General features: G+C 44.3%; 1 protein-coding gene across 1 annotated transcript in view; it reads right to left on the reverse strand.

Annotated features, from left to right (window-relative positions):
- NECAB1 (N-terminal EF-hand calcium binding protein 1) overlaps positions 1-16,272 on the reverse strand; it is a 116,642-nt gene extending 100,370 nt beyond the window's left edge. The window contains exons 1-2 of the mRNA XM_074944120.1: positions 15,957-16,272; positions 11,599-11,623 (exon numbers count right to left, since the gene is read on the reverse strand). Coding sequence (XP_074800221.1) covers positions 11,599-11,623; positions 15,957-16,055 — 124 coding nt within the window. The 5' untranslated portion in view covers positions 16,056-16,272. The remainder of the gene's footprint in view (positions 1-11,598; positions 11,624-15,956) is intronic.
- Positions 16,273-23,959: the final 7,687 nt, after the last annotated feature.

The raw sequence follows: 23,959 nt of genomic DNA on the forward strand, positions 1-23,959 counted from the left end.
AAATGGCAGTTTTCAGCTCTCATAATGGGGCCAATCCATGACTAATTTTCAGTGAACCACCCGAAAGCTTTCCTCCTTCCTAAGCATCATCTCTCTGCCAGGTACAAATGATTGAGCAAGGTAGGGGAGAATCAGGGCCTATGTCTTTAAATTGCTCTTTCTCAAAACTTAAAAAAAAAAAAAAAAATGAAAAGGAGGACTTTGAAGCGCTGAAAAAGGATAAAGCACAAAGCAACAATCTTCCATCCCCAGCGTTTAAGCTGCATCTCTTAACCTTTCTCAGCTTCAGAGTCCCCATGGAATAAGAGGGAGGCATTAACTGTAATACAGGGAGACAAAAGATAGGGAGCCTTGGTTGGCAGCCAGCAGCTTATGAATGCAGAAAAGTGAGCCAGGCTGTCACAGCGATCTCAAAAGCTTTCATCAAAAAGCTGGGGTTCCTAATTTTAAATGAGTTAATTGGGCTGAAGAACAAGATGGAGGAGAATGAGAGAAACTACTGACACGTGTCTCCAGCCCCGGAGAGAATTCATCTATACAGTAGAGCGTATGAAATTGAAGAGATCCAAACAAAACACTTCTTTCTGCTTTATAAGCACCAAAGGCCAGATCCTCAAAGGTACTTAGGCACCTAAGAATTTCATTGGGAGTTAGGTGCCTAACCTGCTTAAGTGCTACTGAAAATCCTACTAAGTGCCTATCTGCATCTTTAGGCCCTAAGTGCCAAGTTCACTTTTAGGGCAGAACTGAATGTAACTCGAAATTCAGCTTAAATACAGGCCCATAATTAGACCTGACCCATCCTTCGAGTCTGCTATGCAATATGCCCTTGCAGAGGCAGTCAACATGACTTATAGGACACCCAGACGAGGGAGCATATGTGCAAAAACACACTTCCATGTCCCAGCCCCACATTCTAGCTACAGAGGGCTTGTACAAAATTGCCCTAGGCTGCCTCTTTTCCTTCATTTGACAGAGAGGTGTCCTGTGCATAGAACTATCAGCAATGGATTCAAACATGACATGGACAACTTCAACGATTTAAAATAATTTTCTCTGTCTCTCTTACTTTTGCCTGATTTGACTCATGGGTGGGTGAAGGGCTGGAAAGCTGGCCAGGATGCAAGGAAATGAAAGAAAAACGTAAAGTGTGAAGAACTGCAAACAGTACATTCAGCTGAAAAAATACTGATGAAGAGTGCAGAGGAGATGTCAAGTAATGAATTTTAATGTGCTACAGAACAATAAATGTTTGTCTACTGCATTCAAGGCACTAGAAATAAAAAAGATACAGATCCTTAACAGCCTGGCAAATGCACTGTGCTTTAATACAGATTGTGTTTTTGGATAGATACAAGTAGTAGTATGCTCATTTCACAGATGGAGAAGCTACTTTACATAAGCAGACCCAAGATCACACAACATGTCAGTGGCGTAGCTGGAAACAGAACTCGGAAGCTCTGGCTCGAGTCCCCAACCATTTTTGGTAGAATGATTAATAGATTTTAAGGCTGTAAGTAAGTAAAGTCCATTTATTCATTGTAGCAGAATTTTTTAAATTCTTTGTGATTCTTCGGTAGCTCTGAGCACTTTGCAGCTGACCTCCCAGTGACCTGCTGCACATTGTGGTTAGATGTTGGCTGCGTGTGTGTTTATTTGGTGTGCTGTCCCAGCTCTGCGCAGATAATAGAGATAGCAGACCTCAGTTAAACTGCCCAATAAATTCACAGACTCAGTTTTCAGCAAAGGCACCCAGCCAGGTTTATTGTCGACGAAGCACAGTAATAGCACCCGGCAGACTCTATGAGGATACTAAGACATGTATGCTCGTGACAATGGACACAGCTCACTCAGTGGTGGGACTTTCCACTCCCCCCTCGGCTGGCCAAAGACACTCCCTCTGAGATACATCTTTATACACCGATACAAACAAGTTGCGTATTACCCCTGACTTATTAGGGTGCCACCCTCTGACATATTAGGGTGCCACCCATTGCCTTGTATATGTGTTTTTGCAATATTAGCCCCATGCTTGTCAAATTCTGTGAGCAGGACCTGCCTCTTGGTCACAACCTGACTTTGCTTCATATCGGTGTTGTATCAACCAGGCAAGGTACTAACAAGCTTCAACAGGACTTTATTTTCAAAGTGGAAACCTCTTTACCAAGCTGCTGCTGCACCCCCTGGAGCTTTCTCCCAGCCTCTCAACTCCTCCCCGCTCCTTCCTGTTTCCTGTCCTTTCAGACTCCCAACAGCCAGTGCTCCCAATTCTAATAATTACAAGTAACATCTAAACACCACAACTGGCAAAGTTTTAACCGCTACTTTAGTTCAGGCCTCAGGACTCATACCAAGCCTCTAATACCAGGGCTTATGTCTCAGGCTCTCTTCCTACTATACATACCATCTATCCCTCTCCTTACTGGCTGTCCCCTACTATGATGACCTGCTGCTATTCCTTCCATGATAACTTTCTTGAGATTATTTCCATCTGTACACCTGATGTGACCAAAGCACATAAATTTGCACCTGTTGCTTTCTGACAGCAGGATCTGTTTCTCTTCAATAATATTTCTAACATAAGCATTCCATCTTCTTTTCTATCCAGGAGATATGCAACAGTTTTCCCCAGCACCAGTTTTCCCCAGCACCACATCTCATAAACTTCAATTTTCTTCTTGACAGCAGCATTAATTTCCCTTGATTCACATCCAAAAGTCACTAAGGGCAAAATTAAGTTTTCTTCAATCAAACCATCATACATTTTCAGATGACACAATTTTTCCAAAATTCTGTAGGTATAGGCATGTAGGTATACATCTTGCCGGGCATGAGTAAACTTGCCTATAGTTTGATTTGAGTGCCAGGTTAAACTGTAAACAAGAGAGTGTGACAGACTGTGCTGGAGATGGTATTTTCGCGCTAGTTGAGATAAGTGGGAATACCCTGAACTGATAATTTTGAAATGTGGATAAGGTGAAGACATAAGTGATTAGTTCCTTACACAATCTTCAAAGCGATTGGTCCTTATATGATCCGTTTGATGTCCAAACCAATTAAATTCAAAAAGCACAGATGTTAGTAGCTAGTAGTGTGTGACATGACTCGGAATTATGCTATCACTCTGTCTCTAAACACCCGTGGCCTGGCCAGTGTGGGCTTAGAGCTGGTCCATGCCTAGTAAAGGAACCTGAATGATGAGCTGGAATCGAATCGAGTTTGGATCCCAGAGAACTGGATGGAATGTTCTTCAAAAGTGGATGAGATGTTCTGGATAAGCCAAGCGCAAAAGTTTTCGGAAGGAATCCGAGCAAGGCCATGGCTGAATGAGCCATTCCTAATCTTCTTCCAATTTCTATGGAACACCCTCTTTTATTGAATATGTATGATCCCAAATAATTAAATTAATCTACTGCCTCTGTGGCTTGACCATTAATTGTGATGTCCGCTTGCATCTTGTTTTTGTTAATTGTGTCAACATACATGCATTACATTTTCACCTCATTCAGCGATAAGCCATATTCTTCACTGACTGTTTTTACAAACTACAACATTTCTTGAATTGCTTCTGTGGTGGTAGCAAAGAGCGTCATGTCCTCAGCATATCTGAGGTCAGTTAAGGGATGTCTACCAGTGGAAATCCCAGCAACTTCCACTTTGTCAAAACCTTCCAGGGCAAGCCTCATAATAAATGTGACCATCTGCAGGGGCAGTGAGTGATTTCCACTGGGCAGGGTGTGACACAAGGGTTTATTCTGCCCTCAAACCTTTTCAACATATACACAGAATTTAGGGCCTAAGGGACCATTATGATCATAAGATCTGACCCTCTGTATGCCGCAGGCCATAGAACTTCACCAAGTGATTCCTGCATCTAGAACCCAGTATTAAAGTCAGGAATTTGCAATGCTCTCAGTTTTGAGTGCTTCAAAAACATATGACTTGTAAATCGCTATCACCATAACTAAGATTTAGTGAAAGCCACAGCCCCACAGAAGTTTCGCATGTAAACATCAGTGTTTAGCATGCAAGTGAGTTGTCAACCAAAAAATCTTTAAACATGGAAATGGAATTCAGATCTCTGGAGAATGGAACTTGTTACCAGATAGTTGACTGATCTTAACAATGATACAATTCTATCATTGTTAAGTTCATTTATTCTATGTAAATTGCGTGACATATGAATTATGAATGAAAACTCAGTGTACGTATTATGAGTCAATCATGAAGAGGTGCTCAGCAGCTGCAACTCCCATTGGAGCCTGAAGGAGCTGTCGGTTCTCAGTCACCCTCTGAATTTTGTCTTATATTAAAATTATCCTGAGTCCTTTGGCAGTACACTTTTGATGAACCATTGTTTGCATTGTGTTGGAATTGGGGTGAAACCAAGACTCCCTTGCAGTCCATATGACTGACTTCATTGGAGCCAGGATTTCGCCCATTGTACTAATGTTTAAGGTAATGCTGTACACAGGAGAGCATATGAAATTATCAAACCAGATATGATGATAGTGATGCTATTTTAAGACTATTTAACAGTCTTTATAATACATATTTAAAAACCCACATGACTGTGACAACTGTGTCATAAAAAGATTGGGATGTGTAGAATGAAAACGTATCAATGTGAAAACAGTAACAATTTCTGAAGGTGACTAATCAGAATGTAAGTTTTATCAAAATTTCAGTTAAGTTACTTGCTGAAAGAGAATATTTTTCAAACAGCTCAGAGCTTGCAGCAATTAAAAAAAATAAATTGGACAACAAGCTAGATTAAGAGTCAGGAGAGAGAGAGAGAGAGAGAGAGTGTGTGTGTTGATCTTGGCATTATAATATTTTATATTGGATCTGCAGGTTTTTTCCATTGGGCACTTGGTATTCAGACCGTGCTCTCTTGATCCTTTGTTTTGGTCTATGCAGTAGGTTTTTATTTTTTCATCATTTAGTTGCAGTCATTCTTCATCACATGCTGAGTAGTGTTCCTATCTGTACACAAATAGAGGCATCTACATTTAACTTGTCTCTTGTAGGTCTGCCTATTGCAGTTCTTTGTTTTTATTAGATCACTGATCAGAGCTGGCCTTAATATTATTGGGCAAGGTTGTGAAAATAAATTTGGGACCCAATCTCAAAATGTAACCAGATCCTGGCCATTATTGTGATTGCAGCAAGGTGGTTTTGGGCATATGCCAAAACTTAACTGAATCATTTCATATAAAAGTGAGTGGGAGAATCTTTGTACTAATACCTCCTCTTGCTGCAGGAGAAGTGGAGCACATGTAGTTTGTTCTAGAGTCCATACACGGTTCCCAACATCTACAAGTTTATCAAGCTTCAATTGTCCAAAGAAGCTGGGGGCAAGAGGGGGTCCTGCTAGGTTCCCAACCGTTGTAGGGTTCAGTATGATGGCTGGGGAACTTCAGCATGTTCTTCAGGATTTACAAACGTATTAATTATTGCAATGAATGTCCAGTGAGGTTGATATTTTACACATGGGAGAACTAATGCACAAAGGGTAAGTGACTTTACCAAGGCCGCAGAGAGTCGGTGTCAGAATGGGGAATTAAAGTCTCTTGCTATAGAGCTGTGCATGTAGTCCACTAGACCAGATTATCCCTCAGGCCACTGGGCTGCTCTCAATCGTGGCCAGAGGTCACAATGGGAGAGGATGTGGATTAAACGCAGACAGCCACCTGGGAGGTAGCTTGCAGAGTCCTTTGTGCCATCACTGACAGTTCAGCTGGCACTACACTCTGTTTTGAATGGGTCTGGAGCCACGTAACTGGTTATTCAGGTCCCATAAAGCCGAGCCTCAGGTGCCTTTAGGAGTGGACTACATTAGTGACAATTTCAACCTTAGCCATTAGTTGTGTTTTCCAGGCTATCTCCACACAGACCAGGGCTGGAGGCTTTTAAAAGGCTGAGAGTACGCTTTGCATGTAGAGGTCCCCCCAAAAGGAAGAGAGCGTGCGCAGGCCTAAAAAAGTGCTCCTCTCATTACATAGCAGGCAGCCCGCAGAGAGTTGAGCCAACGTACCGGTGGTGTTCAGGCCAAGCTCTCCCACCCCCCGAGAGAGGAAAGCAGAAACTAGCGAGTTCCCCTCTTGTTCTCTGAGCGATAGCTGTGAAAGATCTGAGGATGCTAAAGGGGAAAAGGGCAGTCAGGAGAGAGGAGGTCCCTCCTCACACTCAGTTGCAGAGAGGTGGAGAGAGAGTAGAAGCACATCAGGATGCAGGTGCTGTGCAACCAGGGGTGAAAGTAAAATGCAGATTTTACTGGTACGGGGCCGCTCTGGCCCCCCCCCGAAAGGGGCGAGGCCTCGGGCGGAAGGGGCGGGGCTGGGGGGTCAGCATCCCCCAGCCAGTCTGTCTGTGCTCCCTGGCCCGCACTGCCCATGGCTCCAGCGGCGATTTAAAGGGCCCGGGGCTCTGTCCGGCGCAGCTGTGGTAGCGGCAGAGGCGGCCGGAGCCCTGGGCCCTTTTAAATCGTGGCCCCGGGGCAGCTACTTCTTTTGCCCCCCCACCGTCAGCGGCCACTTTAAAGTCAGTGGTATGGGCCGGTCCTGGCGGCTACCTTTTACCGGTACGCTGTACCGGCCCGTACCCCCTTACTTTCACCCCTGTGTGCAGCATCAAAGGGCACTGCCCTGTGATTATTGTGTGGCACTTTGTGACTCCATTTAATGGTGAAGCAGCTCTGCAGCAATTCAAGGATGAGTGTCACTGTTCTGAGATCAAGAGGTCTGGACTCAACACCCTTAGCTCTTTCTTTCTGTATTAACACAGACTGTTTGCTGGTGGATTAGTGGGGAAATAGGGAGTATGTTTGAATGTCCACTCTTATGCAAACAGGGAAGAAGTATAGCACGATTTTTGGCTCAAGGACCCATGGTCAGAAGAGGCCCCAGTGACCAGCAACTAGTACAGTGCACACTTGATTGTGGCCAACTGACCACATGCTGCTGATGCAAGACCCTCGTTCCATGGTTCAGCCCTGTGCCCTTCAAATCATGTCAGAAGGTGAGTGAAGGGATTAGTGCAGACAGTAATGGAATCATGTAGTTCCAGTGCAGCCAGCATGCATGGCACACACTGTTGGCTGTGGGAAGAAGGAGTGAAGGTTGATTTTCAGGGCGAGATGGGGAAAGCCAAAGTTTTGGTGGTCCCCACCCAGTACGCTTTTGCTTCCCCTAGAGCTGGGAGGGGAGGGGGATGACAAAAATTGTTGTTTCACAGGGAATTCTACAAATTAAAAAATAAAAATTCTGTTTGAGAAGGGGGGGGAGGAAATTGAAATTTGCTATAAAATGAAATCCTGAAAAAATTAATTGCAAGTTGATTGAAAGTTTCATTTTGATTTAGACTTTTTAAAAAATTGATATAATGTAAAATAAAAAGATAAAACAAAGTTTGTTTTGAAACAGAAAATCAAAACATTCCTTTCCCAAAAAGGTTTAAACTGAACATTTTGACCATATAAAAAGGATTGTTTGCAATTTTTTTCTTTCAAAATGAACTTCCATCATAATGTTTAGCTTTCAATGAATTGGTGTCTGTCGGAAAATTTCCAAGCAGCTATACTCCTCCTCCTTTCCCTTAATCACTGGCATTTCTTACTTACATGTTGTGCTCCCTCTGAGTAAGAGAATCAGGCACATGTGAGATTGCCAGGTATTAAAACGGTGTTGATCTAATCCATACTTTGCATTTATGGAGCTCACCATCAGTTATCATCAGCCCATTTTGTTATGAAAATGTGAACTACAAATATAGCTTAGTCACCTGATCTTGTTGAGAGTATGGATAATTGGTTAGAACTGGAAAAAATCAACAAAAGAGTTCAAAATTATGCAGTGGTATGCATGTCTGAAGTGGTACAGAGGCCTGTCTAACCTGGCGAGTTTAGCAAAAGAAACACATCCCAGCTGAATGAAAGGTTAGAAAATACTCATGAAATTTACTCTTCTTCATATAGGAATATGACTATTTGATGGTGCAGTTTATAATTTAGAGCCATATTTAATGGTCATAAGGGTAATATAGCCATTGTAGCATTTGTGAGTGGTGGTAATTATGTTCTTATTTAACAGCAAGATTTCCATGCTCTTTGATCTCTCATTTCATTTTGTTTTTAGAAGAAGTCATGTATTGTCCTTTGGGGTATTCTATATTATCCAAGGCTAGATTACAACATTTTCTACCAAGGAGTTGTGCTATTTCAGAATCTATTGAGTAGTTACCTAGCACGAGTAAATACTACCATTCTGTGAACAAAATCCTGTCTTTAGTTTCGGGAGCTGTATTAGGGCGGCTTGTGGGGTAAGGTGGAACAGAACAGTGACAGTGACAGCGACAGCCATGCATTCTGCACAATACACACTTTGCAGTTGCATGGCAGGATAGCTTGGAGTAAGCTGGCACAGTGTGCTGCCAAACTCATTTTAGTTCTCATTTGATCAGGAGCAGCACGTGTCCCAGGCTAGCTCATTCGACTGACTACATCATAGCGGCTAGCAGGAGGGCAAGACATGCCTCCTATCTGGTGGAAGTGGACCAGTGCACTGGCTGAGTGTTCCACCTACTCTTCTCTTGAATTCTAGAGGGAGATCATGTCCTGCTGCTTTGCTAGGGACGGGGAAGGGAAGATGCTCCTTGTGCCTTCTTGCTTCCCAGAAAGCTAGTTCAGGACAGGGCAGGCTCTAGCCTGTAGTGGAGAAGTCAGTTTCCAGAATTGGTCATGGGTAATACCTGGTTCATGAAATATCCTAGATGAATTCTTGATGCATTTCCCATCTGATTGAGACTGGAATGTTCTCTCTCTTTGGGTTTAAACACTGACCTTTCATTAATAGTATTTTTAGGGCAATACATTCAATCGGGACACTTGCATTTGAAATACCTAGATTAGTTTTCCTTCTACTAGTTAAGCTGTAACTAATAAGGTTGCTTAATATCTAACAGACATATATTTCTTTAGTGTCAGGATACAGTTCTGATATTTTAATTTCTCACTGAAGGTAATGTAAAAGATTGCTATGATTTCAAAACAGCACTACCTTAACAATATGTGCAAGAACTTATATACATTACTGCAACAAACATGATATGCTAATATAACAGTAAATCAATATTTGGTTTCCCACCATACTGAACAGATGTCATTTACAATGCAAAGCACCCAGTTCACAAAAAAATATTTTGAAACGTTTGCCGACAACAGCTTAAACATGCTATATATATGTGGCCAGCCTTCTAATATCTGACTTCCTCAAACAGAGGTTATCTCATGGCAAACACATCTCTTAGAAACACATCTGATCACTTTTAGAGTACATCTACATTAGAGCAGGATGGTGTAATTTCCAGCTTGCATACACTTACCTGAGCTAATTCCATTTGAGCTAGCATGCTAAAAATAGCAGTGTAGTTGGAGTAACGTGGGTGAAGGCATAGGCTAGCTGGCTGAGTATGAAGCTGGGAGTCCAGGCAGTTACATACTTGGGCAGCTAGCCCAAGCTGCTGCCCACGCAGCCCAGGCTAGCTCAAATGGAATTAGCTCAGATAAGTGTATGCAAGCTGGGACTTACACCATCCAGCTCAAATGTAGACATACCCTTAATGTGGCATAAGCGTTTACTCTGCTAAATCACAAAAGAATGGAAGTATGTTAGGTTTGTTGGTATTCAGGAGTTGAGCAAACATTGACACAAGTACAGTTTCAGTTTCTGATTTGTTGAGTGATGTTAATACAACTAACGTGGTTGAATTATCACCTTAGAATCAGGGTGTTCTTTCCCATGAGTTTCTCCTTGCTCTAGTGAGATCAAGGGTTGTGAATTTCAAAGACAAATTGCCTTTAGGTTGACATGCCATTGGACTATGCTGGGCTAATCAGGTTTGTCACTGACTGGGGATTACTTCCCCCCATTTGAATTAACAGAGTATGGTCAATGAATTAAGGGGGCAATGCTATTCTCTCACTGTGGGAGTGGAGGATCTTGGCTGTCATAGAACCAGCTGGTTCCACTGTGCATTGGGGTTGGGGGGTATGGTTCCAAAGGACAGGAGACAGATCCTCAGCTGGTGTAAATGGTCACAGCTCCACTGACATCAATGGTGCTCTGACAATTTATAGCAGATGGATATATGGCCCCAGATGTTTTCATCCTATATCGTCCACAATCAGCAGATCTCCATTAGACTGAGCTCTACAAATTGAAAAACAGGGAGAGCTGTTGTATTGGAATATAGCATTTACAAAGACCTTCACACTCCCCTCCCACCCCCAGCCCTTAAATGTACCAAGATACTATCTGCAAGGTTTATTTTTATCTATCTTAGGTACTTACAGGGTCCCCATTACTACATGTATTTATCCTCACAACACCCCTGAGAGGTAGGGAAGTGCTATTAGCCTCATTTTACTGATGGAAAACTGAGGCACAGAGCTACTAAAAGCAGGAGACTGGACTAGATGACCTCTTGAGGTCCCTTCCAGTCCTACAATTCTGTGACTTACCCCAGCCACGCAGGAATTCTGTGATGGAACAAGGAGCTGAACTTGGGTTAAAACTAGAGCCTGATCCCCCAACAATTATACTTGTATTTACAAGCACACTGGTTTCCCATGTGATGGTCCTCATAATGCAGGGGGACTGCATGTGTATGTCAGGGCTTCCAGTATTTCATTCTAAACTTACTGTATTTTACATAATGGAAAATCATCAGTCCATGCTAATGTACCAAGAAGGTTTTGTATGACTATGAATTACACATAAATTACATTCAGGGCATTCATCCTGCCTTCTAACACGTGGGCAGACAAACAAATATCTGAAAAATGTGGGAGGAAAGCAAATTTGACTTAAGGAAATATATTTAAGTATTTTAAAATAGTAGAAATGGAGCTATTAGTAATATTTAAATGGCATTTGTAAACACAGTTACTAACAATACATATGCATGCAATGAACAAAGATGCTAGTAGAATGCCTAAGCCAAATTTTGCCTTTGGGTACATGTGCACTTAATTCACTGAGCCAAATACTGCAGTCTTTACTCAAGCAAAACTATTGACATCAATGGGAGTTTACCCTGAGAAAGTAAAATTTGGCCCAATAGATTCTGTGTGCACATAGCCAAAGGTAGCATGTGTTCCCACATGCACAGACAGTTCTTCTTAATAAGAGTCTGCCTGCTGTATGTAAAAGAACAATTGGTAATTAGCTTATAAAATTAAATGGTATTCAAAATGGCAACCAGTTTTACTACCTGAATGTAGCTGCTACACTCTAAGGCCTGCAATCAGATCCACCTGGACAGACCCTTACACCTGTGTATAGTTCCATCGACTGCAATGGCACTCCATGGAAGCACAAGGGTCAGCCCATAGAGATCCAAGTGCCAGATCAGGACAGAAAATCATAAGCATCAAACATCATGTCTCTGACTTCTAGAGTGACAACTACTATACTAATAAAAGCTGGTTTTCATTTGAATGTGTTCAGTGCCGCCTAGTTTATCAAGCATTAAAACACAGGTTTGGGTCTGATAGATTTTTCTGAAGAGAAAAAAAGAGTCAGAAGTGACTGGTCTTACCATTTTTGTCTGCTCTTCTCAATATCTAAATAGAAAAAGAGAGAAAGGAATCACTTTCTGTATACAGATGTCAGAGTAGCAGCCGTGTTAGTCTGTATCCGCAAAAAGAAAAGGACTTGTGGCACCTTAGAGACTAACAAATTTATTTGAGCATAAGCTTTCGTGAGCTACAGCCAGTGGCTCTGTGCTATGCTCAGTATTCCCCCCTGCCCCCAGCCAGCCCACTCACAAGTCTGTTTCTGAGTATCTTGGAGAATGCCACTCTGGAGCAGTGCTCCATGATGCATGGGTGTTGGGAATCCTCCCTCCGTAGGATGCTTCCTTCCCAGCACAGTGGTTTTCATTGCCATTTAAGGCCTTGTACCCACCCGAAGGCCGGCCAAGATAGAAACTTGTTCCTATTGGGATCCGAGGCAACCAGTCAGATAACAGCTGAGCATTATTAATAGGTTGCCACAACATAGAAATGGAAAGCTTCATCTGAACAGAAGTTTCTACAGAAATATGTAGGCACACAGAATGGGCAACATTTTCCAAATGGGCGTGAATACTTATGATAAGTCAAGGCGAGAGGTTTGCTTTCTAAGCCAGTTAGAACACAGCAGATCAGTAATGGTGCAGCTAAGAAGCTAGCTAGGATTAGTTTAAATAAATCACCTATAGTAGCATTACTTTATAGTCTTTATTAGAGATTGGACTAACTGAAAACCCAAGACCCAGCCACCCCTGAAATTTGAGCGTCCTAAGCCTCTGTGTGATTGCTTTGCCTGACTGTATGTTGTTTGACCTGGGAACAAAGCTTAAAAAAATAAGACACAGATCCAGATCCAGGACTCCCTTCATAAACTCAGATCTGAACTTTGGGATGTTCAAAATCTAGATTCAGGTCCATTCTGAACTAAATTTAGTGGCTTTAATTAATCTCTGGTTAGTACCTCTGAACAAAGAGGACTTTGCAACTCAGCTCTCAATAGCACGATTGCTCCGTTCCTGATTTTTTATTTTTTTTTTTAACAATTCACTGGAAACACTTTACTAACACCCAATTGCTAAAGTCTGAGGATCTTAAGCTTAAGAAAGTACTACTGAAAAGCAAAAATGCAGGAGGACAAAGGACCATCTGGAGCCTTATCAGAACAGTTTTACACTCGGTAATGTTCTTTTAATAGCTAAAATACAACACAAGGGTCCTAGCTGATACTGTGGGTTTTTTTTTTTCATTTGGCAATCAGTATTAGTTTTTCTTCTGTGTTTTCACATGGAGCAAACATCAAAATGTTTCTCCATTTTGCCTGCTTCCTTGTTTGTGCACCAGCAACAGCGATATCTGTAAGAATGTGCATTGTACTGGAATTAGTAGCTGTTAGTTAATATCAGGTGTAGAGACAGCAAGAGAGCTCACAGTTGTTTTGATTCCTTTTTTAATGCCAAAGGACAGAGAGAGAGAGAGCGACAGAGAGAGTTGTGGATTTAAAAAATAGATATGTTGAGATCTAGAGCTAATTACTAGGGCTGGCTATGCAAGATTCTACCTGATTCAAAGAGGATAGCATGTAGCCCCCAAAGGGGAGGCAAATCCACAGTGGCAAGTGCAGAAATCCTGCTCCTTGAAGAAAAGGTGCATGGATTGAATTGCCTGCTGGGAGAGCCTGGGTAAGCATGGCTAATGGGTGGAATAATGAGAAAATAAGTGGGATGTATCCAACACTGAGCAAGTGGCACAACCTAGATAAATAGACCACACAACTTATTTGTGCCCTGAGCAATAATGACATATGCACAATACCACCATCTGGGTGGTACAGCTACCACACGAACCAGAGACATCCAAGTCACTAGCAGTTGGTGCAATGTCCCGTTCTCAGCCTCCATGCAAGTGATTATATTTCACTCAGCATTACATTAAAGTATTGGAGGCACCCGAAGGCAGGCAGAAGATTGGGAGCCCAACTATCATTTACGTACCTTCCTCATTATTGGGATGTTACCAGTCGGCAGCAGTCAGTTAAAAGAGGAGAACACAGCCCAATCTACCCCAGCATCAACACACAGGAACATGACGCTTGGCTGGATACACGATTACTTTTGTTGGAATTGCAGCCACATAGATATAGGGAGAATTCAGAAATCTGTTACGGCATCCAAACACCGATGTATTTCGGTGGCAATGTATTGACATCAAAGGCAGTCATGCGCCGTATTGTGAGTACACAGGAACAAAATGTAGGTAATATTCACTGTGTTGCAATCATACTTGGCTAGTGTACAGCTTAAGATCCAGCTTACCTGCCCCCCACCTCCCTTTAGAGGGATACTTTGGTGCTCTTTTTAGGCCCAAACCTTCTGCTACTTATGTGTTGGTGAATCTTTGTGAGATCACTCAGAGAGGATATTCCCCAATTTAGGATGCCGTTATCTTTAGCTGTAGGCTCTACTCAAACTCTTATCCCTTTTTTTCTTGCAAACCTGTGATTCCACCTCTTTGTAATGCATGTGCAGAACTCCCTTTTGCTTTAAGGAGAGTTATGCACACACACCAAGGGAAGAATAAATCTTGTAGGATCAAAGTGATATCCAGAAGCAGCATTTTTATTATGTCTACAGGCCATAAATATATATAAATATAATAAAATGCAATAAAAGGTAGACTTCTCTTAAATGATTACAGGAGGGGCTTATAAAAATCATTAAAAGTAGCAGTGGTTTTTACTGAATGCTCAGTAAAATTGTTGGGAAACTTCTGGGAATTTTAATGTGGTCACTTCAGAGGTGTTTATAGATGTAGGGCCCTTAGTGCAAGTTTCATTGTTGATGAATATAGATGTGTGGGCCTGCACACATGGTTACAAACCTATATTGTGTTTTGTATTTTGAAGGACTCAGCAGTGAAAGTTGGGGTAATATAGTGTGGATCTATGGAGCTTGTTGAATCAAAAACATAAATGCACAGACTGATTCAATCCTGCAAACTTTGCCTATACAATATTAAGACCTACAGAGGGGCTACATTCTTTGTTAATGTCGTTACACTTAATCCCACAGCATGTGTAGACAATGTATATGGGCTCAGTCTTGTGCAAGGTGCTGAGCACTCGGTGGCTGATCCAGCACGTAACCAGATGCTCACCTTTGAGCACGCCCATAGTCCTGCTGAATTCAAGTGAGACTCGTGCTCAAGTGCTTTTCTGGATGAGGGCCAGAGTGCTTGGCCCAATCCTGCAGGGCGAGGAGCAACTCCTGAAAAGGTCTGAGGTGCTGAGTGCCACCTTCAGCAGTGGGAACTGAGGGTGCTTAGTCTCCTGACGATGGCAATCAGCACATTGTAGGTTAGTTTCTAAATACCCTCCGTTCCTCTAGAGTCTACTGGGAATTGAGGGGCCCCTTTGCTTTCAGGAGATACTCAGCACCCTGCTGGATCTGTCCTTCTTGATGATAAGATAAGAAATACAAGTAGCAGACAGTAAATTCCTGAAAGTTAAATTATTTTTGGCTCAGCTGTAAATTCAACAGAGGTATGGCTGTGACTCTCCCCTGACAGTTTCTTCACATCCAGACCTGATCTATAATCTACTGTCATCTGTGTATGTTATTCATTTTCTAACACAAATATGTGATGTTTAAAAATTCATTTAGGGTCCTATAAATAAAAGCAGACCAGGTCCCAGATCCTAAACACGTTTTGTCTATAAGCAGTGCTCTAAATTATTATTTTTTTAAAAGTAATATGGTCAAACCAGGAAAAGAATATAAAGAGTTGACTGATCCAGAGGCAAAGCAAGACCGTGGTACATTTTAGATTTCGGCTTTGACCATTTTTCCCTTTAAAAAGACAATTTCATCTGTTCCTCGTTGGGAGAGCTTTTAATGCCACCTTGGTTTAGGGGGCATTTCTAACCAGTCTAGCCGAACTTGCATTATCAAGGTTTCCGCGGTATTCAGAAAAGAGGGCTAGTATAGTTCTTCCTTAAAAACACCTTGGCATGCGCCTTCGAAACTTCCCATCACCTGGACCCTGGCTCGGGGCAAATGGCTGGGAAATCCATTGAACGCCCAAGGAAACCGCTGCGAGGGATTTTTGCTCTGGTGCCCGGCCACGGGTTGTTTTCTCAGCCTCTCTCCCGGCAGGACGCGATATCTAGCTGTGGTTTCTGCGGACGTGGGCACACTGCAGCCGGCTGCGAGGATGCGCTAGAGCCTGACTCCCGCGTACGCTTGTTTTCACCCTCCCAAGAACTCGCCCCTCCAGCTCTGCTGCCGCGCCAGGCGGGCTGCGTCCCGCTCAGCCCCACACCCCGGCTGCCCCCCGCCCTGAGCCCGCCCCTAGCGCGCCTGGCCGAGCCAGGCCGCCCCGGACTTACATCGAGGAAGATCGACATCCCTTTGGTGAGCGGCAGGGCCGGGCTGAGCCCCTCGGAGGAATTGGTTGAGGAGGGGGACATCTCCTGACCATCCTCCATGCCTTCTGCCGGGGAGCGGGGGCGCTGCGGCCGGGGTGGGCTGGGGCTCGGCTCCTGGAGAGACGCCGCCGCAGCCGCTGCTGGAGGCTGCTCACGCTGGGCTCTGGCCAGGGCCCCCTCCCCGCGCTCCTCCCTTTGCTGATGGCGCTACAGCCCGTGTCAGTTTCATGGAGTCACATTGCAACGCGATCGCTCCCCAGGGACCAGCCCCGCAGGGTGGGCAGATCCCGCCTCCTTGCAGCCGGGGGGCAAAACTCCTCCGCTCCCCCCTGGCCCGAGCCGTCATCGCCAAATGACCAGGGGCTGGTGCGCGAAACAACAGCCCCTTCCCACGCGGGCTGCTGCTGTGGCTCAGGGACTGGCCACCTTGAAACCATCCTCGAGGGATGGTGAGTTTTAGCCCAGAGGAGATGTGCTCCCCTGGGCGCGCGCTCTCTGCACCCCTTTGTGCGTCTGCACGGGCGGGGAGATCAGCCTGCATGGGCCTAAATCAGCCATTCAACTGAATGTCTAAACCCATCGCACGTATTAATTTACTCCGTCTATTACTCGGAAGGATGGGGGCTGAGGCGGCCAGGAAACACACTGGGACATGACTGATCACCACTATTGCAAAGCGGATAGTGCTGGAGCCTTATAAATGGGCAAAACCAGAATGGAAACTGGTAAACAAGAGTCACCACTTGCTCCAAATACAAGCCAGAGAATTCAAGGGAAATACTAGCTGATGCCTAAGGCTGCTCCTGTATCTCCCTGGCTCCCCTGCGCAAGGAGGCAGCAGGGGAGTGACTGAGCCCTTTACTGTTTCATCTGGCTCCCACTCCCCGTTGGCAGTGGTGGTGTAGCTAGGCTAGGCCCCAGGATATGAGAGACAAGGTGGGGGAGGTGATATCTTTTATTGGACCCACTTCTGTTGTCAAGAGAGACACACTTTGGAGTTACACAAAAGAAGATCTCTGCACCCCTGGAGAGTTTGTCTCACCCACAGAAGCTGGTCCAACGCAAGAGATTTCCTCCCACACCTTTATAGAATCATAGACTTTTAGGTCAGAAGGGACCATTATGATCGTCTAGTCTGACCTCCTGCAAAACGCAGGCCATGGAATCTCACCCACTAACTCCTGTAACAAAGCCCTACCTTATGTCTGAGCTATTGAAGTCCTCAAACCCTGGTTTAAAGACTTCAAGGTGCAGACAATCCTCCAGCAAGTGACCAGTGCCCCACGCTGCAGAGGAAGGTGAAAACCCCCCAGGGCCTCTGCTAATCTCCCCTGGGGGAAAATTCTTTCCCAACCCCAAGCATGGCCATCAGCTAAACCCTGAGCATGTGGGCAACACTCACCAGCCATACCCTCAGGAAAGAATTCTCTGTAGTAACTCAGATCCCACCCCATCTAAATCCCATCACAGGCCATTGGGCATATCTACCGCTAGTAGTCGAAGATCAATTAATTGCCAAAATTAATTGGCTTTCCCATCATATCATTTCCTCCATAAACTTATTAAGCTTACTCTTGAAGCCAGATATGTCTTTTGCCCCCACTGCTTCCCTTGGAAGGCTGTTCCAGAACTTCACTTCTCTGATGGTTAGAAACCTTCATCTAATGTCAAGTCTAAACTTCCTGATGGCCAGTTTATATCCATTTGTTCTTGTGTCCACACTGGTAATGAGCTTAAATAATTCTTCTCCCTCCGTGGTATTTATCCCTCTGATATATTTATAGAGAGCAGTCATATCTCCCCTCAGCCTTCTTTTAGTTAGGCTAAACAAGCCAAGCTCATTGAGTCTCCTTTCATAAGACAGGTTTTCCATTCCTCGGATCATCCCAGTAGCCCTTCTCTGTACCTGTTCCAGTTTGAATTCATCCTTCTTAAACATGGGAGACCAGAACTGCACACAATATTCCAGATGAGGTCTCACCAGTGCCTTGTATAATGGTACTAACACCTTGTTATCTCTACTGGAAATACCTTGCCTGATGCATCCCAAGACCGCGTTAACTTTTTTCACGGCCTATCTCCCTCCCTTTGTCTGTTTTGCCCACTTATTGAGAATTGTCATGAACCTAGATTCTGAGCTCGCTGGGGCTTTTTGACTTGTAGCCTCTGGCACCTCAGCCCCGATTGGGTCTCTGGGAGACACTGTGATACCAATAAATAACAATCCAATTACAACCTCATCTTTTTAAAGAAATTCCTCCCCCAATAGTCTTATGCTAGAACTTGCATGTCAAATTTCAGCCTGGTTTCAATTTGAAGAACAAAGGGGGGTAATCTAATTCTGATCTGAGGATTTATCTGCATAACTCCCATAGAAAAAATATACCAGTCACTTGTACATGTCTTTCAAAAAGGTATTTTATAAAGGAAAGAGATGGGATTCTTCACTCTGTTACCGTCTCCTAGAAATCAGCCAGAAATTACATTTTTTAAATGATTCTTGCTTTTCAAGTTTACTACAGGTTAGTATAAAATAAAATGCCATTTGTGTGCCATTTTCATAACACTCCAGGCGAGCTTTCCAAGAAAGGTTGAACTTCTCGGGTAATTCACAAAGACTCTAAAAACATGCTGAAGAAAATTCAACAGGACTGAGCATAATGATCCGCATAATAAACACCCTACACCATTTTATGTTGTAAAGTATGTGAATTTCCTAATGGGCTTTACAAACGGTGTTTGTGTGTTGGGGTTAGAGAGCACTGTTTCCCGTGTGTGTCTCTCCAACTGCAAAGAAGAAGGAAAACAATGACGGGCAAAGAAAGTAGGGTTTCAGAGTAGCAGCCGTGTTAGTCTGTATCCGCAAAAAGAACAGGAGCACTTGTGGCACCTTAGAGACTAACAAATTTATTAGAGCATAAGCTTTAATGCGCTTTTCGTGGGGAACGAAAGTAGCCAATTCTTGCCCTATGTGGAAACCCATCAAGCTCACTTGGCTAGATTGGCTGCATTGTCAGACTGGCAGAGAGCGTCTGCTGAGCTGCTGCTCCCCCTCCCACGCAGATGGCTAGGTGGGGTGTGTGGGGGGGAAGGGGATAGTTCTGTTTCCCCCAATACAGGGGCTAAGGCAGTGAGGAGGGGGAAGTAAGCTACATCATGAATGGGGCTGGCTTGCTTAGCTTCCTTCCTCCATGGAACAACGAGAAAGCAGGGACCAAGCTGTGATGCTGGGTGTCTCAGCCTGGTCCTCACCTTGCTCCTAGAGAAGCCTAGCTACTTATTGACCCTCACTTGGACAGGATTATGACTGAGTCCAGTCCCCTGCTGTTGCAGGCAACCCAGTGACTCAGGAGGTCCCTTCTAGGCCTATGTTCCTGTGACGGGTCCAACTCAAAGGGAGACAATTTTGCATAATAAGCAAGGATCTCAGTTCACCCCTTCCCTAGCTATTGTTAGATGGCAGAGCTGGTGCATTTGTCTTATAATTGTCCCTGCCTATTTTGACAGTTCTAGTTCCCCCCTCCACATGTCCAATCAGTAAGTGGAATTAATTATCTGCCATAATTTTTCAGCACATTCAAATGAAGCAGCTCTCGTTGTGTAAATATTCACACACTGGGGTGTAAAGTGCTCTATCTAGTGTGCACTGAGACAGCACTACAGAGCTATTACTCAGTCTCGGGCAGTGCATAATGGAGAGGGGAGGATGTGCTAAAAGTTGTGCCTTATTTTTTCACCACTTCTGTCAGTTCAAGACAGAATCTTAACACTATTTTCATGCACCATTTCATATTGAATAGCGTACAGATTTGCAAATTTGCTCCATGGTGCTGCTGTCACTTTTTTTTTTTTTTTTGCGTGGGAGGGGGAGGGGAGTGATCTGTCTCTGCTGCAGTTGCCTGTCCAAATTTTCATGAGAAATAAATTGATCCCCCCCCCCAGCTTGGTCTTGTTCTGGCCATTCAGAACACACTTCCTGTGTGTCTCCTCCTCATCTGCCCTTCTTCTCTTTTCTAGTTTCAAGAGACAATGTGATTTAGGGGAGACATAACTCCCCAGTAATAAACAAAGGGGCATTACAAAGAGGGAAGGGCTCTATTATCCTAACTGAAGGCGACCTGAAAATAGGAAAAAAACTCTGGTCATTTTTGCTTCTTAATGATATGCACAGAAATCCTAGAAGTTTGCCTTTTTTATTTATTTGTTAATCTACTTGTTTTTAAAAGATTGGGAAACAGGTGATTGAAGAACTACAATACAATGAAGACAGTGCAAGAACCAAGAGAGTGAAAGCTGAGCAGTTGAGAGGGGAAGGGATTCTTTGGGTTTGTTTTTGTTAACACGTTTAACTTCAATGACAACTCACCATTTTAGAGAATGGAAGCCTTTGTTAAAGAACCCAAACCCTCACCCCTTCAAGAGGAGGCATTAGACCTCACAGTTAACACCCCTAAGACTTCTTACAGGTCCTTTAGCAAAATCGTGGAAGAAGAGATTTGATAATCCTGATATATTTAAAGGTATGAACAAGCAGTTTATACTCCCCTCCCCCACCAAAAAATACCTTTAATGCTTCTTTGTGGTTGTATGCAGAAAGCTTGAGCCTAATCATTAAAAAAAATCCTTTATAAGAAACTTTTACACAGATGCAGACTCTTACATAGCGCTTTTCATCAATTGATCTCAGTGCTTTGCAAAGGAGGTGAGTATTATTACCCCTACTTTACACATGGGGAAAATGAAACACAGAAGTGAAGCAAGTTGTCCAAGGACAAATGGCTTCATTTGCTGCACAGAATGTTTCGACTGATTATTTTAAGATTGTAGGTAAGCAAACAAACTTAACCCGGGTGAATCAAGGATGGGGTTGGATGAATAGAGGTGGTCAGAATTTTCCAGTGGAACATTTTTCTCCATCAGAAAATACTGTTTTTTTTTTCAAAACAAAGGACTATGCAGCGTCTGATAAAATTTTGCTTAGAAAAAATTGAAAAAAAAAGTACTGTGGCAGTGGAAAATAGAACACGTTGACCTTGTTTTTCACTTTGAAATAACATTTTTCATTTCAATTTTTTTATTTTATAATAAAATAAGTCAAAATTGGAATAGTTTTTTATTGTTATTGAAATGGGCTGTTTCAGTTGACTCAAAACAATTTTTTTCTGGAAAATTTCACTTTGTGGGTGTCATAGAGTTAGTCCCCTGAGAGTCCTTTCAGGCCTTAATCACAGACCACAACCACTCCAAGTCTTCTTTCCTTTCTTTTCAGGCAGTAGCCAGATTCCCCACTTACTTCTGGGTACAATAGTACTAGTATTAGCCAGGCCTATCTATTTCTGCTTTTCTTTGGGCTCCTAATTCTCCTCTCAGTATTGTCTTAGGGTATGTCTACACTATGAAATTAGGTCAAATTTATAGAAGTCGTTTTTTTAGAAATCGGTTTTATATATTCGAGTGTGTGTGTCCTCACAGAAAATGCTCTAAGTGCATTAAGTGCATTAAGTCGGCGAGTGCTTCCACAGTACCGAGGCTAGAGTCGACTTCCGGAGCGTTGCACTGTGGGTAGCTATCCCACAGTTCCCACAGTCTCCGCTGCCCATTGGAATTCTGGGTTGAGATCCCAATGCCTGATGAGGCTAAAACATTGTCGCAGGTGGTTCTGGGTACATATCGTCAGGCCCCCGTTCCCTCCCTCCCTCCGTGAAAGCAAGGGCAGACAATCGTCTCGCGCCTTTTTTCCTGAGTTACCTGTGCAGATGCCATACTAACCGTCACCGTATGTCTCCTGGGTGCTGGCAGAACTTTGCAGAACTGTGCATTGCTACACAGCAGCATCAACCCATTGCCTTGTGGCAGCAGATGCTACAGTACGACTGGTAGCCGTCATCGTCATGTCCGAGGTGCTCCTGGCCACGTCGGCCAGGAGCGCCTGGTCAGACATGGGCGCAGGGACTAAATTTGGAGTGACTTGACCAGGTCATTCTCTTTAATCCTGTAGTCAGTCCTATTAAACCACCTTATGGTGAGCAGGCAGGTGATACGGATTGCTGGCAGTCCTACTGTACCATCTTCTGCCAAGCAGGCAAGAGATGAGGATGGCTAGCAGTCCTACTGCACCGTCTTCTGCCAGGCAGGCAAGAGATGTGGATGGCATGCAGTCCTTCTGCACCGTCTGCTGCCAGCCAAAGATGTAAAAGATAGATGGAGTGGATCAAAACAAGAAATAGACCAGATTTGTTTTGTACTCATTTGCTTCCCCTCCCCCCCCCCCCCCCGTCTAGGGGACTCATTCCTGTAGGTCACACTGCAGTCACTCACAGAGAAGGTGCAGCAAGGTAAATCTAGCCATGTATCAATCAGAGGCCAGACCAACCTGCTTGTTCCAATAAGAACAATTACTTAGGTGCACCATTTCTTATTGGAACCCTCCGTGAAGTCCTGCCTGAAATACTCCTTGATGTAAAGCCACCCCCTTTGTTGATTTTAGCTCCCTGAAGCCAACCCTATAAGCCATGTCGTCAGTCGCCCCTCCCTCAGTCAGAGCAATGGCAGACAATCGTTCCGCGCCTTTTTTCTGTGCGGACGCCTACCAAGGCAAGCATGGGGGCCACTCAGCTCACTTTGGCAATTAGGAGCACATTAAACACCACACGCATTATCCAGCAGTATATGCAGCACCAGAACCTGGCAGAGCGATACCGGGCGAGGAGGCGACGTCAGCGTGGTCACGTGAGTGATCAGGACATGGACACAGATTTCTCTGAAAGCATGGGCCCTGCCAATGCATGCATCATGGTGCTAATGGGGCAGGTTCATGCTGTGGAACGCCTATTCTGGGCTCGGGAAACAAGCACAGACTGGTGGGACCGCATAGTGTTGCAGGTCTGGGACGATTCCCAGTGGCTGCGAAACTTTCGCATGCGTAAGGGCACTTTCATGGAACTTTGTGACTTGCTTTCCCCTGCCCTGAAGCGCATGAATACCAAGATGAGAGCAGCCCTCACAGTTGAGAAGCGAGTGGTGATAGCCCTGTGGAAGCTTGCAACGCCAGACAGCTACCGGTCAGTTGGGAATCAATTTGGAGTGGGCAAATCTACTGTGGGGGCTGCTGGGATGCAAGTAGCTCACGCAATCAAAGATCTGCTGATATCAAGGGTAGTGACCCTGGGAAATGTGCAGGTCATAGTGGATGGCTTTGCTGCAATAGGATTCCCTAACTGTGGTGGGGCCATAGATGCATCCGATGAAGTGAGCTGTAGCTCACGAAAGCTTATGCTCAAATGAATTGGTTAGTCTCTAAGGTGCCACAAGTACTCCTTTTCTTTTTGTGAATACAGACTAACACGGCTGTTACTCTGAAACCTGTCCTACCATGGAGGACGCAATAAGGCTGCCCTCCCCAGAAACCTTTTGCAAAGGCTTTGAGAGTACATCCAGGAGAGCCGCGAATGCCAGGGCAAATTAATCCTTTCACATGCTTGCTTTTAAACCATGTATAGTATTTTAAAAGGTACACTCACCGGAGGTCCCTTCTCCGCCTGCCGGGTCCAGGAGGCAGCCTTGGGTGGGTTCGGGGGGTCCTGGCTCCAGGTCCAGGGTGAGAAACTGTTCCTGGCTTCGGGAAAACTGGTTTCTCCGCTTGCTTGCTGTGAGCTATCTACAACCTCATCATCATCATCATCTTCTTCGTCCCCAAAACCTGCTTCCGTGTTGCCTCCATCTCCATTGAAGGAGTCAAACAACACGGCTGGGGTAGTGGTGGCTGAACCCCCTAGAATGGCATGCAGCTCATCATAGGAGCAGCATGTTTGGGGCTCTGACCCGGAGCGGCCGTTCGCCTCTCTGGTTTTCTGGTAGGCTTGCCTCAGCTCCTTAAGTTTCATGCGGCACTGCTTTGGGTCCCTGTTATGGCCTCTGTCCTTCATGCCCTGGGAGATTTTGACAAAGGTTTTGGCATTTTGAAA

Source organism: Natator depressus, chromosome 2 (assembly GCF_965152275.1).
Source record: "Natator depressus isolate rNatDep1 chromosome 2, rNatDep2.hap1, whole genome shotgun sequence".
Taxonomy (NCBI): domain Eukaryota; kingdom Metazoa; phylum Chordata; order Testudines; family Cheloniidae; genus Natator; species Natator depressus.